The 21,468-nt window shown below is 35.3% G+C and overlaps 1 protein-coding gene across 1 annotated transcript in view; it reads left to right on the top strand.

Moving 5' to 3' along the window:
- Positions 1 to 19,078, top strand: part of tgfb2 (transforming growth factor, beta 2) — a 32,755-nt gene extending 13,677 nt beyond the window's left edge. The window contains exons 2-7 of the mRNA XM_042771937.1: positions 6,020 to 6,183; positions 9,722 to 9,854; positions 11,405 to 11,515; positions 13,415 to 13,583; positions 15,706 to 15,859; positions 15,989 to 19,078. Coding sequence (XP_042627871.1) covers positions 6,020 to 6,183; positions 9,722 to 9,854; positions 11,405 to 11,515; positions 13,415 to 13,583; positions 15,706 to 15,859; positions 15,989 to 16,147 — 890 coding nt within the window. The 3' untranslated portion in view covers positions 16,148 to 19,078. The remainder of the gene's footprint in view (positions 1 to 6,019; positions 6,184 to 9,721; positions 9,855 to 11,404; positions 11,516 to 13,414; positions 13,584 to 15,705; positions 15,860 to 15,988) is intronic.
- Positions 19,079 to 21,468: the final 2,390 nt, after the last annotated feature.

The following is a 21,468-nucleotide window of genomic DNA, read 5'->3' as shown; positions in this document are numbered from 1 at the left end:
CTCCACGGTAACGAAAATGTACACCTTTGAAAATAATATAAACAGCTGTTCTGCATGTCTGTGAGTTAAACATATTTGTATTGTAACATTTAGAGCTAAAAAGGCTTTTTGTGTTGGAAAGCTCTTCTTTCACATGCTCAGCTGTTTAAAGGGATAGTTCACTCAAAATAAAAACAAAATTCTGTTAATATTTTCTTGCTCTCATGCAAATTTTGCTTTTGGGTGGGGAAAAAATCAGATTTTTTATTTTTAATGTTTTAATTAATATTTGATGCCCAAGAATGATAACTATAAAGATAATTATATAAGCGTCCACAACAATGCACAATAACAGTCTGTTTATTATGTGCGCTGCAGTTTTGTTGTGCTCAATCTCGTTAAGGCAGGATTGATTCTGATTGGCTGTCAATGTTTTTTATCGTTCATCAGCTGAAAAAAATAAATAAAGTGTTCTGAAAGTGACTCCAGTGATATTGTTCGTCTGTGCCATTATTGTTATAGTTGTGCTTTGGACTTTATTTATTTTTTTATTTATTATTTATTTATTTATTTATTTTAATATGTATCTTTATTGTTATAGTCATTGTCCATACTATGGAAAACCTTTAATGTTGTGGCATTTTTCTTCATGTCATCGAAAGTGGTATTGAATATCAATATTTTTCAATGTACTGTATAGTTTCAAAGTTAGAAATTCCAGTGTTGTGAAAACACTATAATAAATAAAATGAATAGTTCATAAAAAATACAACATTTGCTGAAAATGTGCTCATGCTCAGGCCATCCAAGATTTAGGTCAGTTTGTTTCTTCATCAGATTTGGAGAAATGTAGCATTGCATCAGTGTCTCAGCAATTGATTCTTTGCAGTGAATGGGTGCCGTCAGAATGAGAGTCCAAACAGCTGATAAAAATATGACAATAATCCACAAGTAATCCACAGTACTCCAGTCCATCAGTTATCATCTGGAGAAGACAAAAGATGAAACAAATCCAGCGTTAAGACATTTTAACTTCAGTTGCTGTATGCATAATATTGCTTTACATTGTTTGGTCTGAATCAGGAGAGAAATCTGCACAGATCAAGCACTATTTACTTTTAGAAAACAGTCCTAGACAGCTTTAAACAAATATGTCGGTGAGTTTTGATGTGAGAGGACAGCAGAAGATGGACTTTTACACTGGTGGAAGCATTATCCCAGATTATGGACTTGTATTTTAACTGGAAGCAATAGTTTGAAGATAAAAACATCTTAATGATTGATCTGTTTCTTACAAACACGCAGCTTTTCACTTCTCAAGACATTAACTGAAGGACTGAAGTGGTGTGGATTACTTGTGGATTGTTGTGATGTTTTTATCAGCTGTTTGGACTCTCATTCTGATGCGCGAGCTGGAGCATCTGTAGTGGATGATGATTTGGGTGTTTTATGTAGATAGTGAAAAGGTGAAAGTGTACACTCATGTGTTTGTGTAATTTGATTCAAACGCTAACTCCTTCCCTGTCAAACACACATCCAGAGAGAGAGATGGTCCGGTCAGCAACAGGAGCTATTTCGAGACAGCCGTGTCATTGAGCAGACAAGCTCGCTAATCTATCTGTTCATTAAAGCCTGGAGGAAATCCAGCACACAGGAAGTAGAACTGGGGTCAGTGGCGGAGCAGAGGACACTGGGAGGCATTTCCTGGCGCAGGTGTTTGATCAGTGAGCATTCAGGGACGCAGAGCAGTAACCGGGATCCGTGTCTATTTAACTACTTAATGCCTTCAAGACTCCTCTTCGAGTAAACAGCTTATACACCGGCAGGGCTTACGATTTCACTGCTTAAAACAAACGGATGTCATGTCTTCACAGATGTGCGTACAGAGGTCCAGTTGAGGTTTATATGTTGGAAATATGTTCACAAGCATCAGAAAAATGTTTTTCGCTAACTAAACAACTGGTAGCCGCCACTGTGCAGCACTGTGGTGTCTTTCCTCTCAGGAAGGAAGCTCTTGTGTGATCAAGCCGCTGTGCATATTATTTGGCGCACATCACAAGTGATCCTCACTCACGAAGACTTCCTGAGTTTAAGATCCAAGTGTTTGCAATGGCAAACCTGACGAGTGATTTATGGGAATGTAAAAAAGGCTCTTTGTTAATATTAGTGTGTAAGAAAAATGTGTGTGTGTGTGTGTGCACGAGATGTGAATCATTCATCAGAGCTAGTGCTCTTTTTGGGTGTTTTATATTGGGTTCAGCCAGTTCATTTTCAGCAGCACATCAGACTAATCTTTTCCAGCGTTATCTCTTTTTATTGAAAAACGGTTACATTATTTTATATTACATCATTTTTGTGTGTGCTTGGTAATAAGGTGCTATCAGAAAGCTTATGTAAGCCAGTAAAATTCCTTAGATGGGAATAATAAACCCTTGTGGGATATTTTCATTGTTTGTGATCAAAAAGAAAACACACCCAGCTGAGAGGGTTAGAATGTACAATGTATTATAACTGTTGTTATGAATATTTATCAGATGATACAACATATCAAAAGGTTGTTTATAATGCATTAAGAATACCCTTATAATACAGGCTTTTCCATTAGTTTAAAATAATATTATAAAAAAAGAATAATAAAATAAAATAAAATATTCAAATAAACTATACCATGAAATTATTAATTAAATTATTATAAAACTGTGTATTTTATGAGCCACTTGGGAACAATTAAACATTGTATCCATGAGCAGAACTTTGCAGAAATTTTGTGAAATAATCAGTGCGTATCACTTTTGGAAGTCTTTACACATTCTATTATTTTCTGTGTAATTATAACACAGTCTCTCTGAGTATGTTAAAGTGGTTCTGATGAGTTTGTTCAGATCACAGCGGCACCACATGTAACTAATCATTTTTATATCACATTCGTATAAATCAGCGGTTACAGACTCTCTGCTACTGAATCTGTGTAAATCAGCGGTTTGCTTCCTGACTCAGCCCAAATTCCCCAGTAGACCGGAGGGTGACAGCGAGCTTGTGTTGTACAGAGATTAGAAGTGTCATTATACGTGTGTGAGCGCTCACTTGTGTGTGGTTTCAGTGAACCCTGCTCAAAGCGTCCAGTGTAGTAGCAGCACAACAGAGCCTTTCATGCAGTTGAGATGTAAACACTGCGCCTTACGCTGCCTCTGCCTAAATATGACTTTTCTGTTGCTGGACGGAGGGAGGTTCAGAGAAGTGCTCTAGTCTTGGCCCTTCTGTTCAGACAACCTTACAAAGATTTATTTACTTCTGCTGCTTGAGATCCTGATCATCTGAGAACTGACACTCGTCACTTGTGCAAAGACAGATAAAACACAGAAACTTCACTTTTAGCATCACTTTTAAATCCCCTGCATGTGCTTCACACTCTAAAGTTCCGTTCTCTATTTCAGTTCACTGGTGTTTTAAAGTGCCCTATTATGCCTAAGGCGTCTAATATTGTTTTGGGAGTCTCCTAGAATAAGTTTACATGCATGCATGGTCAATAGGCATTTAATATCACCTAATTTTCCAACGATTCATTCAAAGCAGTTCTAAGATTCAGAAATATGAAGCAGCTGAACTTTTTTCAACACTGATAACAATCAGAAATGTTTCTTGAGAAGCAAATCAGCATATTAGAATGATTTCTGAAGGATGATGTGACACTGAAGATGCGAGTAATTATGCTAAAATCGCAGCTTTTGAAGTACATTTTACAATATATTCACATAGAAAACAGTTATTATAAATTGTAATGATATTTCACAAAATTACTAATCTATAAATACAATTACTACATGTAGCCTTGGTGAGCAGAAGAGATTTTCACAAACATAAAAAAAAAAAATTCAAAAATAAAACTTTTGAACAGTACTGTGCCTGTGGTATTTAGATTTATAATAAAGTCACTCATAATGACGTGATTTGTTTATTTATTTTGTACTGCCTGAATCTGAACTCTGCAAAACCCACAAATCCTCCCATAATTTGCTCTTGATAAGAAGAGCATTCTTCTAAACCTAAGAGCCATTAAATAACTTAAACATAACTAAAACACAATCAAAAACACAAACAAAACACCACAAAAAACAACAAAAGTGCCCTGAAAACCAGCTCAAACATACAGTAGTAGTACTGTGGCAGGTTGTGCAAGGCCACACACATTTCACATACATTCACTTACTACCCCACTATTTATGTATAAATAGTTGAATATAGGAAAACACTGCAGAGTTATATGAGAGACTTTGCCTGGCATAATAGTCAGTTATTCAATTTACAAAAATATCTGACAACAAAATACCATGAAAGACAAATCAGAGTAAAGTACTCCAGAAAGCTTTGTAATAAAGTTATTTCTCTTGAATTGAGAATTCACAGTTTTCCTTCAACGCCCTGATTGTTCTTACAGTTACTGCAGCTGCCAAATGTTTTCTTCTGTCTGTCTCATGTGGACGGACGTCCTGCTTGCGTAGGCTTATTAAACAAACTGTTGAGCCTCTGTAATCCCTGGCTTCTGTGCAAAGCTCAGGCTCCGTTCAGAGCTTCAGGCCTCACTGCAGACCCTTATTGCAAAAAATTAAAAAAAATAAAAAATAATAATAATAAAATATATATATATATATATATATTATATATATATATATATATATATATATATATATATATATATCAAAATATATCTATCAAAATATAAAATATAAAAATAATAAAATAAAAAAATCCTTCCTTTTTTCTATTTTTTGAAAAAGGTTTAAAAGTAATCAATTTTTAAATATATATTTTGTGCCCTATATATTATATTATATTATATTATATTATATTATATTTTATTATATTATATATATTATATTATATTATATTATATTATATTTTATATTATATTATATTATATTATATTATATTATAATTCCATCCACATTTAAATTGTATTTTTTGCCCTGAAATACATTTTGGTTTATGAAGATTTTCACTGAGCTTCACTGTTTACAACATATATTTAGCATATATTTCAAATATATTTTGGCCTAAAAAAAATAAAATAAAAAAAAAATCAATAAATAAATGAAAATTCTTAAAAATATGGGAAACATGCTAAACTCATGCTAAAAACACATTAGTCACACACAGTTGCGGGATGATTTTTAACTGAGTGTATTGCTGCATGTCACATGACATCACACCGCCGTAATTCATGCGGTGTCACGGCGGCCCGTCAGACGTTCACTTACACAGTTGTGCATGTGGCTTTGGTTGTCTTTGTTAATTTGTTGCGCTACTGTGCGGAGTGTCACTCTCATCTCACTGTTGCACACATGGTTCTCGGCACACTCGCGGTTGGTGTGTGTGTGTGTGTACGGTGCCTGTCAAAGCACATGACGTTCACACATGGTTTGGAGTACTGTGTGAGTGTTAGGCTACTGGGTTCACTCAGGAACCATATGGAGCGGGTCTGTATACCTCGGCTGACCCTTGCGTGACGGCCCGGCCCGGCCCCAGAGGTGTGTCCCACTATTATTTCATCACTCTCTCAGTGTACACACTACGCCTCGACGCGCCCCACGAGCACATAAAATGTGGCATCATTGCGGCAGTGCACATTGATTTACACAGTGAAAGTTTGAAATAGTTTAAACGCCTCGAGTGCCATCAGCTGTGTAAGAAATATGCAGACCCTTGAGAAATGCACTTTAGCATACTTTAAATGATACTTAAAAAGAATATGAACTGAATGGTTTGGACACTTAATTATCATGTTACTTTCAATTAAACGTATTTTATTACAAAAAGCTGCACACTTCTTTTTCACAAGAGGAGTTTTCTGCAACTTCTCCCCTGCTGAGCCAGTTTAGACTTCATGTTGACATTAAACTTCATCAGTGGGCTATTACTACATAAACAAACGAAATAATGGTGTACAGGACTGGCAGAGGGATGGGATTCTCTGTACATACTGTACCTCCACACATGCAAAGTGTCCTAGTGGGTCAGTAACGCTGCCCACTGTTTGTTCCAGATGTCATCCCTCCAACACATTACAACCCGTACTTCAGGAGGCTCAGGTTTGACGTGAGCTCCATGGAGAAGAACGCCTCGAACCTGGTGAAGGCAGAGCTCAGGATCTTCAGGCTGCAGAACTCAAAGGCCCGTGTGTCTGAGCAGCGCATTGAGCTTTACCAGGTGAGTCCTCTCCTCTCCATCAGCCCTTTCATTTGACTTCATCCAAAGTTGAAAGTAGCCATTCTTTTCATTGAGAATACACAAAGCCTTAAAGGTCACATATTGTACACCTTTCTGGAGTTTTATTTCAGGTTTTGATGTCCTAAAGAAAATATATTTGCGGTATAAGTACCAAAAACCATCTCATTATATTTTTAGTATTTATTTATTCAGTAAATATGGCAGCGTTTTAGTGCCATAATATTTATAGAATAAAGTCACAATTAAGAGATTAAAGTTGTATTATATTGCGTGAATAAATTTCATTTAAAAATAATAGAACAAATTGCCGTGAGATTGGGGTGGACCATGTAAAAAGTCCACAAATTTCATTTGAATAAACACACATTTTGTTTGGTAATGACAGTCATACATCATTTCATAACGACAGACACATTTTTTGCTCAATTTTTACGCCCGCTAGAGGGCACTAAACTTTAAAACGTAAATATAGGTCGTAATAAGGTGCTTGCACAAACAACCTATAGGGTCATTTTTTGTTGGAGGACAGTCTGGGCACGTTATGTAAACAAATCAAATATTTAGATTCGATTTATTTTACATTTTTTATGATTTAATTAATTATTAGCTTTTTATCAACTTCACAAACCCATTGCAGTTCTTGCGTTAAACCCAGTTTGGTAAACCCTGGTTTAATATAATGTTTAATGCCTTTTATGATGTTGATATCAAAAAAATTTATATATTTTCTTTCCGTTTGCTTTTTATATCAAAATTGTACATTTAAAACAGGTTAAATAAAAAGTCATCTAAAAGTAATCTAAGAAGTAGTCAGAGTACATTGCCTAAACCGATTAATCGAGATTACATTACTAACGTTACTGTTTTCATCATGTTATCTGTAATCAGTAACTGACTATATTTTGTAAGTAATCTACCCAGCTCCGCCTGTGAGGAACGTCAGTAAGTTTTAGTCCAATGCGATAACACTACCTAGCATTTTCAGGAAAAAGAAAATCCTCTACAGGTTAAAATGACTGGAACACAACACAAGGGTTTAGTCTTCTGAACTATGATTGTGTCTGCAAACAATGCCAGATTGAACTGCTAAAGTAACCCAGGCCACTTGGACTCAGTTGTGGTTCACTAATACGCACTCAAGTTCAGAAAAGCGTCTTCACACCAACCGAACAAACCAAACAGTGACGTCAAACAGACTTGTGTACGCAGTGTGAAAGCGCCCACACATGCACTTTTTAACTTCTCTTCTCCTCCTCCTCTGTCCTCGTATGTTCGTTTATTTATCTTAAGGGTGCTGTAGGGCTCGGGCCCATCGATCAGCAGGGTTTTATGTGTGTGTGGAGAGACATGAGTGTGGAATGCTGTTTGGTGATTTAGAGTTCGGAGGGTCTCGAGGGCTAAATAAAATCCCAGCACTGGCGAGGTCCGTGCTCCCCGCCTCCCACCTGCCTCTCCGTTTAACCTCGCTCCCCTCCTCTCTGTTCATGTGTCAGGTCCGTCATGACAGGTGCAGTAAACACTGGCCCACTAACACAGAGATGGTGAATGTCTTAGGGAGGGTTTAAAAGGAGTTTGCAGGGAAGGGAGAGGTTGATCCGCTTCCATTTGTATTACTCATGTTGAAGATCTTGTTGTAACTGGTCATGTTCATACAGTCATTATAATTAAAATCAACTTCAGTACTGATAATATAGTGCAATATAAGACGTTTAATTACATAGGTATTACATTGATTAGTTTAAGAAGGGAGTCAAAAATTGTAAATCTAATCACCATACAGGCAAAAGTTCACTTCGGGGGATGAACTGTTTTCTGTGTGAATATATTGTAAAATGTTATTTTCAGCATCATCACTCCAGTCTTCAGTGTCACATGATCCTTCAGAAATCATTCTAATATGCTGAGTGTCTGCTCAAGAAACAGTTCTTATTATTATTAATGAGTGTCTCTACACATCAGTGTATCCTCACGAGCTGCAGGCTTTAATTTGGTTTCCATGTGTATGTTTTTTTGACTCTCAAAGCCGTGATTCCCATCCACTTAAATTAAAGGGATAGTTCACCCAAAAATGAAAATTTGATGTTTATCTGCTTACCCCCAGGGCATCCAAGATGTAGATGACTTTGTTTCTTCAGTAGAACACAAACAAATATTTTTAACTCAAAGCGTTGCAGTCTGTCAGTCATATAATGGAAGTGGATGGGAATCACGGCTTTGAGAGTCAAAAAAACATACACAAACAAAACCAAATTAAAGCCTGCAGCTCGTGAGGATACACTGATGTGTAAAGACACGAAATGATCAGTCTGTGCAAGAAACTGAACAGTATTTATATTGTTTTTTACCTCTGATTCATCGCAAGTTCTCAACACCCACTATATCTTCCGTGTCTTCTTCTTCGACCTACGCATGAAGTGTCTTCTTCTTCTTGCTTTACGGCGGATCGCAGACTTATAGACAGTTATAGTGCATAACCGCGACCTATCTCTGAAATGGACCATTGACACTCTATCTACAATCTTATTTAGGAGTGTTAATGATCCACTTGAGAGATAGGTGTAGGTAATGCACTTATAAGTCTGCAATCCGCCGTAAAGCAACAAGAAGAAGAAGACGCGTCAGGTGCTTTTGAGAATGCGCTCAGAACAGTTCGGACATTGGGGTAAATCAGAGGTAAAAAACTATATGAATATTGTTCAGTTTCTTGCACAGACTGATCGTTTCGTGTCTTTACACATCAATGTATCGTCACGAGCTGCAGGCTTTAATTTGGTTTTGTTTGTGTATGATTTTTCAACTCTCAACTGACAGACTGCAACACTTTGAGTTAAAAATCTTTGTTTGTGTTCTACTGAAGAAACAAAGTCACCTACATCTTGGATGCCCTGGGGGTAAGCAGATAAACATCAAATTTTCATTTTTGGGTGAACTATCCCTTTAAAGTATTAATTTCTTTGAAAATAAATAAATAGATCCCTTATATCTTAAGTAATTCAGCAGCTGTTAAATCAGTCAAGTGTTTTTACCGTTCAGCATGGAGATTTATCTCCACATCAGCAGTGTTGTAACTAGACTCCAAACTGGCCCAAAAGCGACAGCAGACCCCTGTAGCTCCAGTCTAACAACCCTACAATTAACAATCTCCATTTTGGCCTCCGTCTGAGCCTCTCCATCCCACATTCACCTCTGCGGCCTAATGGAAGGAAGCTGAGCTGTTGCAGCATCGCAGCTGAAGCAGTGTTTTACACATTAAGAGCTGTGCTGTCCAACGTAAACATGCAGCCACGAAGGACAGAGGAATAACAGTGCACCCTGTCCAGCATCTGTTTCCGCCACCCCAGCCTCTCCAAGCATTTCCCAGACCTGGCTAATCAATCAGGGAGCTTCCAGTGGGAGGAAGGGAACTGCTGTTGAGGCGCTGGACAGGGTGCCGCTTTATACGGGCCGAACTGGCACGTCCATGATGGTGTTTGCGCTCTGTGGTTGACCCATGCTGATGCCTTTCCTGTTTCTGTAGATTTTAGGTCATAAAGACCTCACGTCACCCACACAGCGCTACATTGACAGCAAGGTGGTGCGCACCCGTACGGAGGGCGAGTGGCTGTCGTTTGACGTGACGGAGGCTGTCAGCGAGTGGCTGCTGCACAGAGGTAAAGGAGCGGGAGATTGTGGAAGACAGTTTACTGTTTATATATCAGTCCTCCTGGAAAATCCAACTAAAATCAGCTCCAAAAATCAAAACTGAAGATCGATGGCTTTTAGTGCATGTTTGTCTGTTAGTCTTCTCCAAAACATTACTTTTAGCAGATATACTATAAACTTTCAAAACATACAAAGGCTACTAATGTGTACTGACTAAAACTATGTTTCATAGCACACTTAAAAAAGTACCCTTTGTGATAATGCCAAATTAAACATTTTATTTAATTCATGTTTTAATAATCTATTGTCATGCTTTAAAGTAACCTTTTATATGTGTTGATTAACATACTAAAGCACATGTAATGCACTCGATTATAATTTAACCACAGTGTTATTTGATATAATTTTGAAAGTGAATATATTTTAAATCTACTAAATTGCAACTTTGTTACAAATGTATAATTACATATTTATCTAAACATGACATACAAGTTGATTGTCAGTACATTCAGCAGTACATTTTCACCATATTTCTAAGACAATAGAAGTAATGTAAATAACATTAAAACATAACAAAACATTTGAATTTCTTGAAATAAATGTTAACCGAAATGTAAAAGAAAGAAAGAAAGAAAGAAAGAAAGAAAGAAAGAAAGAAAGAAAGAAAGAAAGAAAGAAAAAACAGGGGGAAAAAACCTTTGAACTTATTTTATTATTATTAACTGAATTGAGAAAAAAATTATAAAAATGACAAAAACTTTAAGTTAAATGAACAAAAGCAGAAAATATTAAAATATAATAGTTTCTCAAAGATACTAACATTATACTGCTTTAAAGTATATTTTAGTTCAGCATAAATGCTTGTCAGTACACTTTAATATTTCAAAGATAATATAAGGATTTATGAAGTTACATATAAAGATGGACTTAGGACCTACTTAAGTGGGTCAAAAAATAACTTAAGTTCAACTAATTGCATTTAATATAAATGTAAACTGCTATACATTTCTATTTAATTGTAAATAACATGCAATATTAAATTCAGTTCACACTTATATTCAAAGTATAGACACGCTAAATTAAGAGAGATAAATAGGCATTTTAAAACAAATGTGGTTGTGAAGCATCTGCACAGCATTGTAGATGTAATGGAATCAAATCCTTCATGCATGGAAAGTTGAGTGAGTTTTCACCACGGCTTTTCAAAGTGCACGAGAATAGCAGTAATAACAGGCCAGAGCAAAAGCAATGATGAAGGATCAACGTCGGCATACATGAGCTCATAACAGCACGAGCCCAGCGGCTCTCCATCACGTTACGCAGGAGAGCGATAGAGCTCAGGCTGCAGCAGCAGATCTTCAGCGTCACTGTGATGTGGCTGTGATGAATGCTGGAGCTGAGAGACGGCAGTGACGCTGTGTGTTACTCCTGAGGGATGATGGGAGTGGGCTAGGTCTGCATCAGGCGCCAGATCCAGAGATGAGCTCATTAATCTGCTGTAGATTATCTGACCTTGCTGTGCATGTGTGTGTTTCTCACTGTTTTCCTCTCCCACCAGACAGAAACAATGGATTCAAGATCAGCCTGCACTGTCCCTGCTGCACATTTGTGCCGTCAAATAATTACATCATCCCCAACAAGAGCGAGGAGCTGGAGGCGCGCTTTGCAGGTGGCTTTGGGTGGGGGTGCGAGTCTGTTCGTGTTATTAGTTTTTTTTTTTTTTTTTTTTTTTTTTTTTTTTTTGTGTGTGCTGGAGGAAAAGAGAAAAATGGAAATCAGTGTTTCTGATTCTTCATAGATTAAATCAGATTTGTTTTATATATATATATATATTTGTCTGAAAGGAATGGGTCTGATTAAGGCCTGAATTGGAGCAAATCAATTCAAAACAAACGTTTACTTAAAAGCACATTAGCAGTCAAAGTCTGGACACACCTACTCGTTCTAGATGAGGCATATTTGTCACGTTTTACAATAATAATAAAGTCATCTAAACTATGAAACAACACAAATGGAGGCATGGGAATTATGTAGTAACTGAAAAATGTTAAACAAATGAAAACTAGCTTATATTTGAACTTCTTCAAGAGTCTCCACCCTTTGTCTAGATTCCAGCTTCTAGTCAGATACTGCTTTTAAAAAAGAACTGAAGAAGGTTTTTTTTTTTTTTTTTTTTGATGGACACTTGTTGATTCTTCTCCTTGACTATATGATCTTATTAAAATAAATGATAATTAAAAAAAAAATACAAGTATAATACTACTAATAATATTTATTATTATTTTTATCATTATTTAAAGAATGTTTTGACAGTGTGTTCAAACAATCTTTAATTAATCCTTTAAGTTACAAGTTAGACAATTCACAGTTTAATGAATGGTTTAATGGTTTATTGAACCTCGTCATGATTATTAAAATCCTCCAATGTTCCTGAAAAATTCTATATGTTGTGTGCATGAAAGCATGTTTATTCTTACAGGATTCATACTGTATTAAAACTTTTATGTTTTTGTTTTTTTTAAACTCAATTTTAATTAGGCTACTGGTATTAAAATCACAGCAATGCACAGCCTCTAATAGTTAAATGCATTAGTATGCATTTAAATTTATGACACTTTTATTATTTATATATATATAGAGAGAGAGAGAGAGAGACAGAGAGAGAGACAGAGAGAGAGAGAGAGAGAGAGAGAGAGACTAACTTAGGTAACAAAAATGATTGATTTAATATTAATCTAAATAATCTAAATATATTTATAATATATAAATTACATATTATATTATTAAATATTATATATTTTCCCAAAGACACAAACAATCATACAAAGACCATACAATACTTAATATATTTTCGTTAGACAGAAAAATGTTACTTAATGTATGTCAGTATACTATAATAGTCTGTTAGTTTAATTTAGTTTACTTAGTATAAATAGACCTTAATGTTATATCAATATATATTACTCAAAACAGCAACAAATAATCTATTAATTAATAAAAAAAAAAAAAACACAAAATAAAAAAAATTTTTTCTTATTTATTCATTTATTTATCAAGCTAAAATATTATTTAGCCAAAATTGTTTCTTTTACATTTTTCTATGATAGTGTTATTTGCTTTTAGACAAATTGAACAAAATACAGTACCATGATTTTCGATTAGACCAATATAAAAAATGCACTTTAAATAAATGTTGTTTATTTTTAGTTTATTTTTTTAGGGGGAAACAATTTATTAGTTTATGCATTCCCGGTAAATCAAACCTACGCTGAAAAACTAAATTAGTGTAGAGACAGAAATTGCTAGTAAATTTGGTAATAAATTTGGTAAAAATTGTAAATTTGCTTGTAAAATTGGTCAGAAATTGCTAGTAAATTTCTGACAAAGAAATGGCAAGTAAAACACTGAATTCAGCACTAAATTTTAAAGTAAAACATATCCAAATAATCTTTATTTACAATAAAAATAAAAAAATAGTGTATGACCTTGCTGTACTGTTTGAGCTACAGGAATGTCTTTGTTGATGAAAACAGTCTAACACATTGTCTGGTTTCTGCGTGGTTCACAGGTATAGATGACAGCTATGAGCACGTAGGGGATGTGAAGATGTTTAAGAAGCGGCGTCACAACGGTCAGTCTCCGCACCTGCTGCTGATGCTGCTTCCTTCATACCGGCTGGAGTCGCAGCACAAGAGCCACAGACAGAAACGCGCTCTGGACGCGGCCTTCTGCTCCAGGTACTCAGTCTGCATCTGAAGCGCAGCAGAATGTTCACCACAGCACAGTGCTTCTGCTGTCTCTATAGATACTCATCTGTCATTAGTTAAACACAGCCAGACTTCAGTCCAGGATTATGTAATCGGCGGGCCGCATATCAAAGCTGACCGGACCACCTATCAATCCAGACCTGACTTAATCAATTAACTGGAAAACCTTTCACTGTCAGATTACAGCTAAATGTGGTTCGATAGTCTTTTAATAAAAGTCATCTGTATTGTCACTCATGCAGCCTGTTGCTGTCACGATCATGTTTTCTCTCACATTATACCAGTGTGCTGTTCATTTAATATTTCATGATATATCAGATTCCATGTAAACATCCAGTGTTAACAAGCTGAGAAACTAGCAGACATTTCTCTCCAAATCGTAAAAACATAAATCGACATTGAAAATAGGTTCAGTGAAGAATGGACTGATCTGATTAGCAGCGTTGGCCAGAATTCAGGGTTTTAAGAAATCACTTGATGGAACCGTTTTCTTTCCTGTGTTGACAAATTTCCTGTTGCAATAGAAGGTTTGGGCGGGATGTCTCAAAGGACTCATCCTTTTTTGTTTTTTTGGTCAATAGCCATTAGACATTAACCGCATCGCAGCTGTGAACAATGATTTGCTACATTCTAATCAGATGAAAGATTTATTATATAAGAGGAAGGCACATTTTCATTCTAGGGACTTGGGAGCATTTGACTGGTCAAAAATATGTCTAGTGCAATATGTTAAATATTCATAAATGCTTAGATGAATGAATTAGAACTGAATTAACCACAGAAATTACATTAATCCAGTATACATTTTGAAAATTAATTTAGACTAATTATACCTTTTTTATTTTTTTGAAATGTATGAAAACTCCATTTTCTTACCTGATTAACTAATTTCTGTAAACAAATTAACAGCCATCAAAACAGATTTTAGCTTTACCATGCACATTATATTCAAATTATTTTTTAGAGGTAAATATTGAGATCCAAAAATGTCTATCTATTGATCAGATAATATAATAAGCTTTAAGCACAAAATTGTATAATGGTAAACATGAGTATCAGAAAATTTACATGTGATTAATAGGCCATTAATGGGATTTTTTAAAAAATATTTACTAAACATTATCGTATATTTATAATAAAAAATATGTATACAAATTTGTTATATTTGGTATTTCAAACATTGATTATTAACATCATCTAATGTTCCTGAAATACTTCATATGTTCACACATTTATTGGTAATTCATGCAAAAAAAAAAATCAAATGCTATAGAGAGAGAGAGAGAGAGAGAAATCTAATCTAAATCTAATTCCAATTTAATTTCAAGAATTGAAATTAAATTTGAAGGTATTACTAGCCTAATTATATTCTGAATGCTGCACATTTAGCATTTACAACCACTGTACAAATGCTACAATTGACCCTTCTCAAAGACCCGCCCCCCTTAGTTACTGTTGCTACGTTCGACAAGCCATAGCGCTCTCATGTCTCACATCATGTTCTCACTCATTAAATGATACATGGCAGAGCAAAGAGAACAAGCAGGTTACTTTTGGTATGAAACAAAGCTTTCAAAGCTTTTCAGCTTTTATAAATTTCATAATTTGGAAATTTCATAATAGAAAATTTGTGTACATGTAAAACTACGCTGCAAAAAGTGCTAACTTGCAATTGTTATCTTAAAGAGCTATTTCTACTTGATTTATTCCATAAAAATTGGGTTTGTTTGTACAAATGAATGTTTATACTGTAAACATTAAATCGTATTTTAACAATGAATTTAAATGTTACCATTTCATCAGTGTGCTCATAGAAATATATGCATAGAGATAGAGAAGGCTCCTGCAGTTATTTCTTTCTCAATTTAATATTCATTATATATAAAATATATATATATATATATATATATATATATATATATATATATATATATATATATATATATATATATATATATATATATACATATAATTGGCAATAATAAGAATATGAAGGTTTATGTGCATATACTGTAGTTTGCATGTCAGACTTCTCAGGCCCTCAAGCCATCGGGTTGAACATCAGCTGTGTTTGTCTCCCATCATCCCACAGGAATGTGCAGGACAACTGCTGTTTACGCTCTCTCTACATCGACTTCAAGAAGGATCTGGGCTGGAAGTGGATCCACGAACCCAAAGGCTATAACGCCAACTTCTGTGCGGGAGCCTGTCCGTATCTGTGGAGCGCAGACACCCAGCACAGCAATGTACGGCATTTCAGTATTTTTATTTTGTGCCTGGTTGGGAGGAGTTGGTACAAGCATCTTAAAAGTTTCTGTTTGTTAAACAATGAATTGTAAATGGTTTCAATAAGTGCATTTCATGTCCTGTTTCAGATCCTCGGCCTCTATAACACTATTAATCCAGAAGCATCTGCATCTCCGTGCTGTGTGTCTCAGGATCTGGAACCCCTCACAATCCTTTACTACATCGGAAAAAACCCTAAAATCGAGCAGCTCTCCAACATGATTGTCAAGTCCTGCAAGTGCAGCTAGGAACCGATCAGCTCCGTTTCCAAGAACACGCATTCACACAAACAAACACACAGTAATTTAAAACCCAATCACACACATGCTGCGCAGAGTAATTCATACAAACTCTCAAAAACCAAGATGATAGGTAAAAACACACATCTGAATGTGCGAACTTGTGCTGGAAATGGCCCTGTCGACATGTGTCACATCACCCACTCATCACTCTATGGATGTGAGTTTGGCAAACACTGGAAGTACGTGATAGGTGTTTATATGTGAAGCAAGCGGAAGAGAGAATCCCTTGTTCCATTTATTTCAAACAAACATTTCTGTTTTGTTTTTGTTTTTGTCATGGTGTTGTTGTTGATTTTGTTTCCCTCAATAATATGGATATTGTTTGTTTGGTAATATATAAAACCCATTATATTGTTCACCAATACTGGTGAAGAGCTGGAAACTTTTGGCAAACTGTTGCCGCAAACTGTACAGTTGTCACAAATGAACTTCGAGTTCGGTGCAAATAAAGCGTTTTTGCATAAGGGTTGGCGACAGAAAGATGAAATATTCTGAAAAGATTCATGCAAGCCTTAGAAAGACATAGTTTAAGCCACCTTACATGGTGTAAAAAAAAGGCCAAGACCAACAAGTCATGATGTTCCAAGCAGCCAAAGACGTTTTGCTACATTGCAAACAGAAACATTCTCTACACATTGCAGACATGAATGCTGAAAAAAGCAAAACCATTGAATTCTTGTATCATAAAAAAAATAATAATAATTCCATCAAATGTCTGTGCCATTAAGCCAAATGTTTAATTATGCCAGATAAAAACATGTAGATATTGTTCAGCAAGATTCTCTTTAAACGGTCTGCCATGACAGGAATTGATCTGAGCGAGAAAAGTGACCATAGAAGACGTTTGTTCTAGTGTGCACTGTAGCGCCTCTGAGAAAGCAACATGTACTTGTGATGTTATTTGTGTTTCAGAGCTTAACAGCGTGTGAAACTGAGCTGGCAAAGCAAGAAGTGTCTATAATTATGTACGTATATGTGGAAGTGTGATAAATGCCTTATTCTGAAGTTTAAAAATGTATGTCTAGCTAGCTCTTACTTCATTCTTGACACAAGTCATTTGTAAACACAAATACCAGCAAAAAAAGTCCCAGGCAGAAATGGTGCCTATTAGTTTCTTTAGGATGGGCAGAAGACTGTATTTTAAGGTGACATTGTTACAATGTAATAACACAAGTATATTCTGAGTAATAGTACTTAACTGCATGTATTTACTGTAGGGTTACGTACATGCAACTACATCACCTTAAAATAGTGTTCACACTGTTTGCATGGTTTGAGAACACAAATGAAATCAGCTGCAAACAGCCACAAATTTGCATAAAAAGCAGGCGTTTCTAAAAAGAATGACTGTGACTTTTAAGTACTCACCGCACAGAGCTATACCAGTGCATCTCGTGCCTGGTTGAACTGGAATATGGGTGGTTAGTAAATAATACGCTGGTATTTGCGCTGAAATACAGCATGCAAAAGTGGCAACGTCGTGAATTCAACTCAAGGTCCCTTATTAGAGCAGGTGAAGCTGTGATGTCACCAGTGTTGAAAGGAAGTGATGTCATCAGACTAGTACAGAGACTGAGGCGATAGCAGGTCATTTGCAATAGGTATGTTTACATGCACTAATCGGAATGAATCCAGTCCGAATCGGATTCTCAATGAGCCCTAAATGTTGATTCTGGTTTGCATTTGTGCATAACATTAATCCGAACAAAACTTTAGCGCACATGCAGTTCCCAGTCGCCACATTCATGACATATTAATAAATATTAATAAATATTCCGTCTCCTCCATTGAACCGGTTCATGAGACAGAACATGTAAATAAACATTATACACATTTGTATGACGTAAGGCCTGTCCCTGATGCATACGATTACTTACCATTTTTGCGTATTTTTGAATCCAGTTGAGAAAATTGTCCGATTCAAGCATTTACATGATTATTTTTTTCCTGTTTATTGGATTGTGTAAGGTGTGTAGACCTGAAATAATCCAATATACAAGAAAAAATGATGCATGTAAAGCACCCCCTTTAATTTTGATTGAAATTTCATTCAGATCTAGCATAGTCGAATCATTTACATGAAGGCTTTTCAGTCCGACTGAGGCATCATTCCAAATATAAGCGGATTATTTGGGTGCATGTAAACTTAGCTGTTGATGTAGAAAGAGTATGTTGCTTTAGTAAAGTCAGAGATTTTGATGAAAGGATTTGAAGAATGTGAACAGACGCATAATGGACGGGTCGTGTAAGTGAGAGACGTAACCCCGGTTCATCCTTTTGAACATGGTGTGCAGAGGCCTGCTTGACAAATGCACTGCAGCAGCCGCAGACGCTGACATCCATAACACTTATCATGGAGAAATGTTTCTATACATCTCAAAGTGTCTTCCTGAATTTGTGATTTTGTTTTCTCTCAGAGAAAGTGATCCTTTGTTACGAAGAATTGCACTGATTATTTTATTTCTACATTTTTTTTATTTGTAACTTTTGTTTGTTGGTTTTTATTCGTAGTTATAGCTTCACCCACATAACGTGAGCTGATGATGTGAGTGGCTTCCAGGTGGAGGTTCCCCCTTTTACTAGTCCTTATCTTAACCAGTGTTACAGAAAAACTGGTGGCAGATCAGATTAAAAGAGCAACATCCATTCACGTGACACTTATTTTATTTGAATTAGGGCAAGAATGCCAGTGGACTTCCTGCAGACACAGGAAGTGGAAGGAGACACCAGCATTGTCACACTAGAGCTGTTTATTGTTATTATTGTCTATGATGATGATGATGATGATGATGTTGATATTGTTGACCCACTATGATGTATTATAACACATTACTGTTGTGGTGCTCTAGTGGTAAATAAATTATTTAAGTGACAAGAGATTGTGTGCTTGTGCTTTCCTTTGATATATATATATCGTTTTTAAGTCGGACATGTTGAATATATATATATATATATATATATATATATATATATATATATATATATATATATATATATATATATATATGTATATATATATATATATCAATATAAATAAACTTAAATAAATAAAAATAAAACAATTTATAACATTATAAAAACCTAAAAAAACTTTTATTATGTATAGTATTATACTCTGTGGAATAAAAGTATTATTAATATTAATAATAATAAATAGTACTCACCCCAAACTTTTGAATGGCAGTGTATTTTTGTTTTCCACAAAAAATATGAAGCTGCACAACTGTTTTCAACTTTGAAAATAATAATAAATGTTTCTTGATCATCAATGCAGCATAGTAGAATGCTTTCTGAAGTAATGATTTCAGAGACTTCTTTTAAAATCAACTTCATAATAGTCTATGGATGTGATATTTTCCCAAACAATCCACCCTGTCTAAGATTCATTGAAATAAATAGCGCTTGTCTTTATTCTACTAAAGTAAAGCAAGTTTTAAATGTGTGTGGTTGAATAAAGGAAGTATTTTAGTGAATTGTACCAAATCCAGACTATTTCAAATCTGAAAAGGAAAAGACTGCTCTATAACATAAACAGACTGTATTACACTGCCTTATGATGGAAACCTAAACATTTAATCTCCATTTACTCCATTTGTTTATTTAACTCGCATATGCAATGAGCGTGAGCAAGCCGACATGGACTACAGTACAAACTCTTGAGTTTATTCTGACGATGCTCTGATACTGTATATCCTCCCATTAGCCCTGGAGCTCTGGAGTCGCGCCAGGCTCATTAGCCCAGAGTCTGTGGTTCCTTATTTAGGAGTGAGACTCGAGCAGCGGAAAGCTCTGGAGACTGTCAATCTGGAATTAGGTTGGGATTGATTAAGACTCAACTCAACATTCTAGAGATAAATGCTCTGCAAATGCATGATGTCACGCAAATAGGCTACGTGAGAATTGCTGGTTTTTACCAAGTTCTTGAGACTGGCGTCAAGTCTTTTTAGTTGCATGCCATCTTGGTACTTCACAAGAGTCTTTGGTAATTAAAACGGCTCTGACATAGGACACAAGTGCAATAAATAGTTTGAAAACTGTATTCCACTGTACAAGAGTGAATTACACCTTTTAAAAAACACTTTGTACAGTAAACAATGTACACTGAACTTTAAAATGACTAGATTGCACATTTAATTGACTTGAATAAATCTAGCAGACTTTTTACCTCGAAAAAATCTAGTTGAAGTTATGTATAGTATATTCAAGTTTTCATCAATTCTGCTACTGTGTAAACTTGAATATACTAATATATATATATATATATATATATATATATATATTATATTTTTTTTTTTTTTTTTTTTTTTTTTTTTAAGTGACGTTAAAATATTGCAATTGGATAAATGAACATCACTGTACACTTTGTACAGTAAACAATGTACACTGAACTTTAAAATGACTAAATATGACGTGCTGTTGTTAAATCTTTTTCTGCTGGAAACTAAACATATAATTGCCTGCTCTTGGATAAATGAACATCCAAGGGTTTCTCAATGGATAAATGGGATAACTTCATGTCTTCTTATTTATTTTATAAAATAATAATAATAATAATCATGTAATTTGGTCTATTTGTTTTATGACCTGTTAGAAAACCTTGAACTTCAGTCTTTATTGACATGAGAGTATATCAGGTGCTATGCCTTCAAGAATTATACTGTATGTAAATGAGCAACAGTGCTTCATTGCTTTCACAAGCAGGCTTTGTGTTTGTGGTCAGGTCAATATAGTTTTAATTCATGCATTTATCTTAGAGGCTTTAATAACAGCCTCTTTGTAAAGTGGCATCACATTGTGACAAATTCATAAACAATCAGATGTTCAACTCCCAGTACAGAGTTTAAGGAAATAGCTATTTTTTTAAATGCCTTTTTAGAGTAGAGAGGATGTTTTTGGTTCTGAAAACACTAACATGAACTTACTTCAAAAAAATCTAGGACACTTGGATTCCTCATGGTGTGAATCCTCTTTGCTAATAAGCTGACTTTTACTCATCCCAGCAGGGAGTACGAACATAGAACTGACACACAACTAGCTGTGGCTCTGTGTTTGTTTTGGACTCTCTCATGCATCTTTAGTCCAAGGTCCCTTTCTTTAAATGTGCTTACTTAGTTAGCTGGATGTTTCAAGATAAACTGGCATAAAGAAGCATAAACCAAGATTTTCCATTCGTTTGAAGCAAACTTAATTTCACGAAGCTAAGATCGCTTAAGGACAAAACTTCAAACTGTTTTTCTGCCACGCCAGCACTTAAAGGGATAGTTCAC

This window comes from Cyprinus carpio, chromosome A16 (genome assembly GCF_018340385.1).
Source record: "Cyprinus carpio isolate SPL01 chromosome A16, ASM1834038v1, whole genome shotgun sequence".
Taxonomy (NCBI): Eukaryota; Metazoa; Chordata; class Actinopteri; order Cypriniformes; family Cyprinidae; genus Cyprinus; species Cyprinus carpio.
This window is presented reverse-complemented; position numbering and strand designations above follow the sequence as displayed.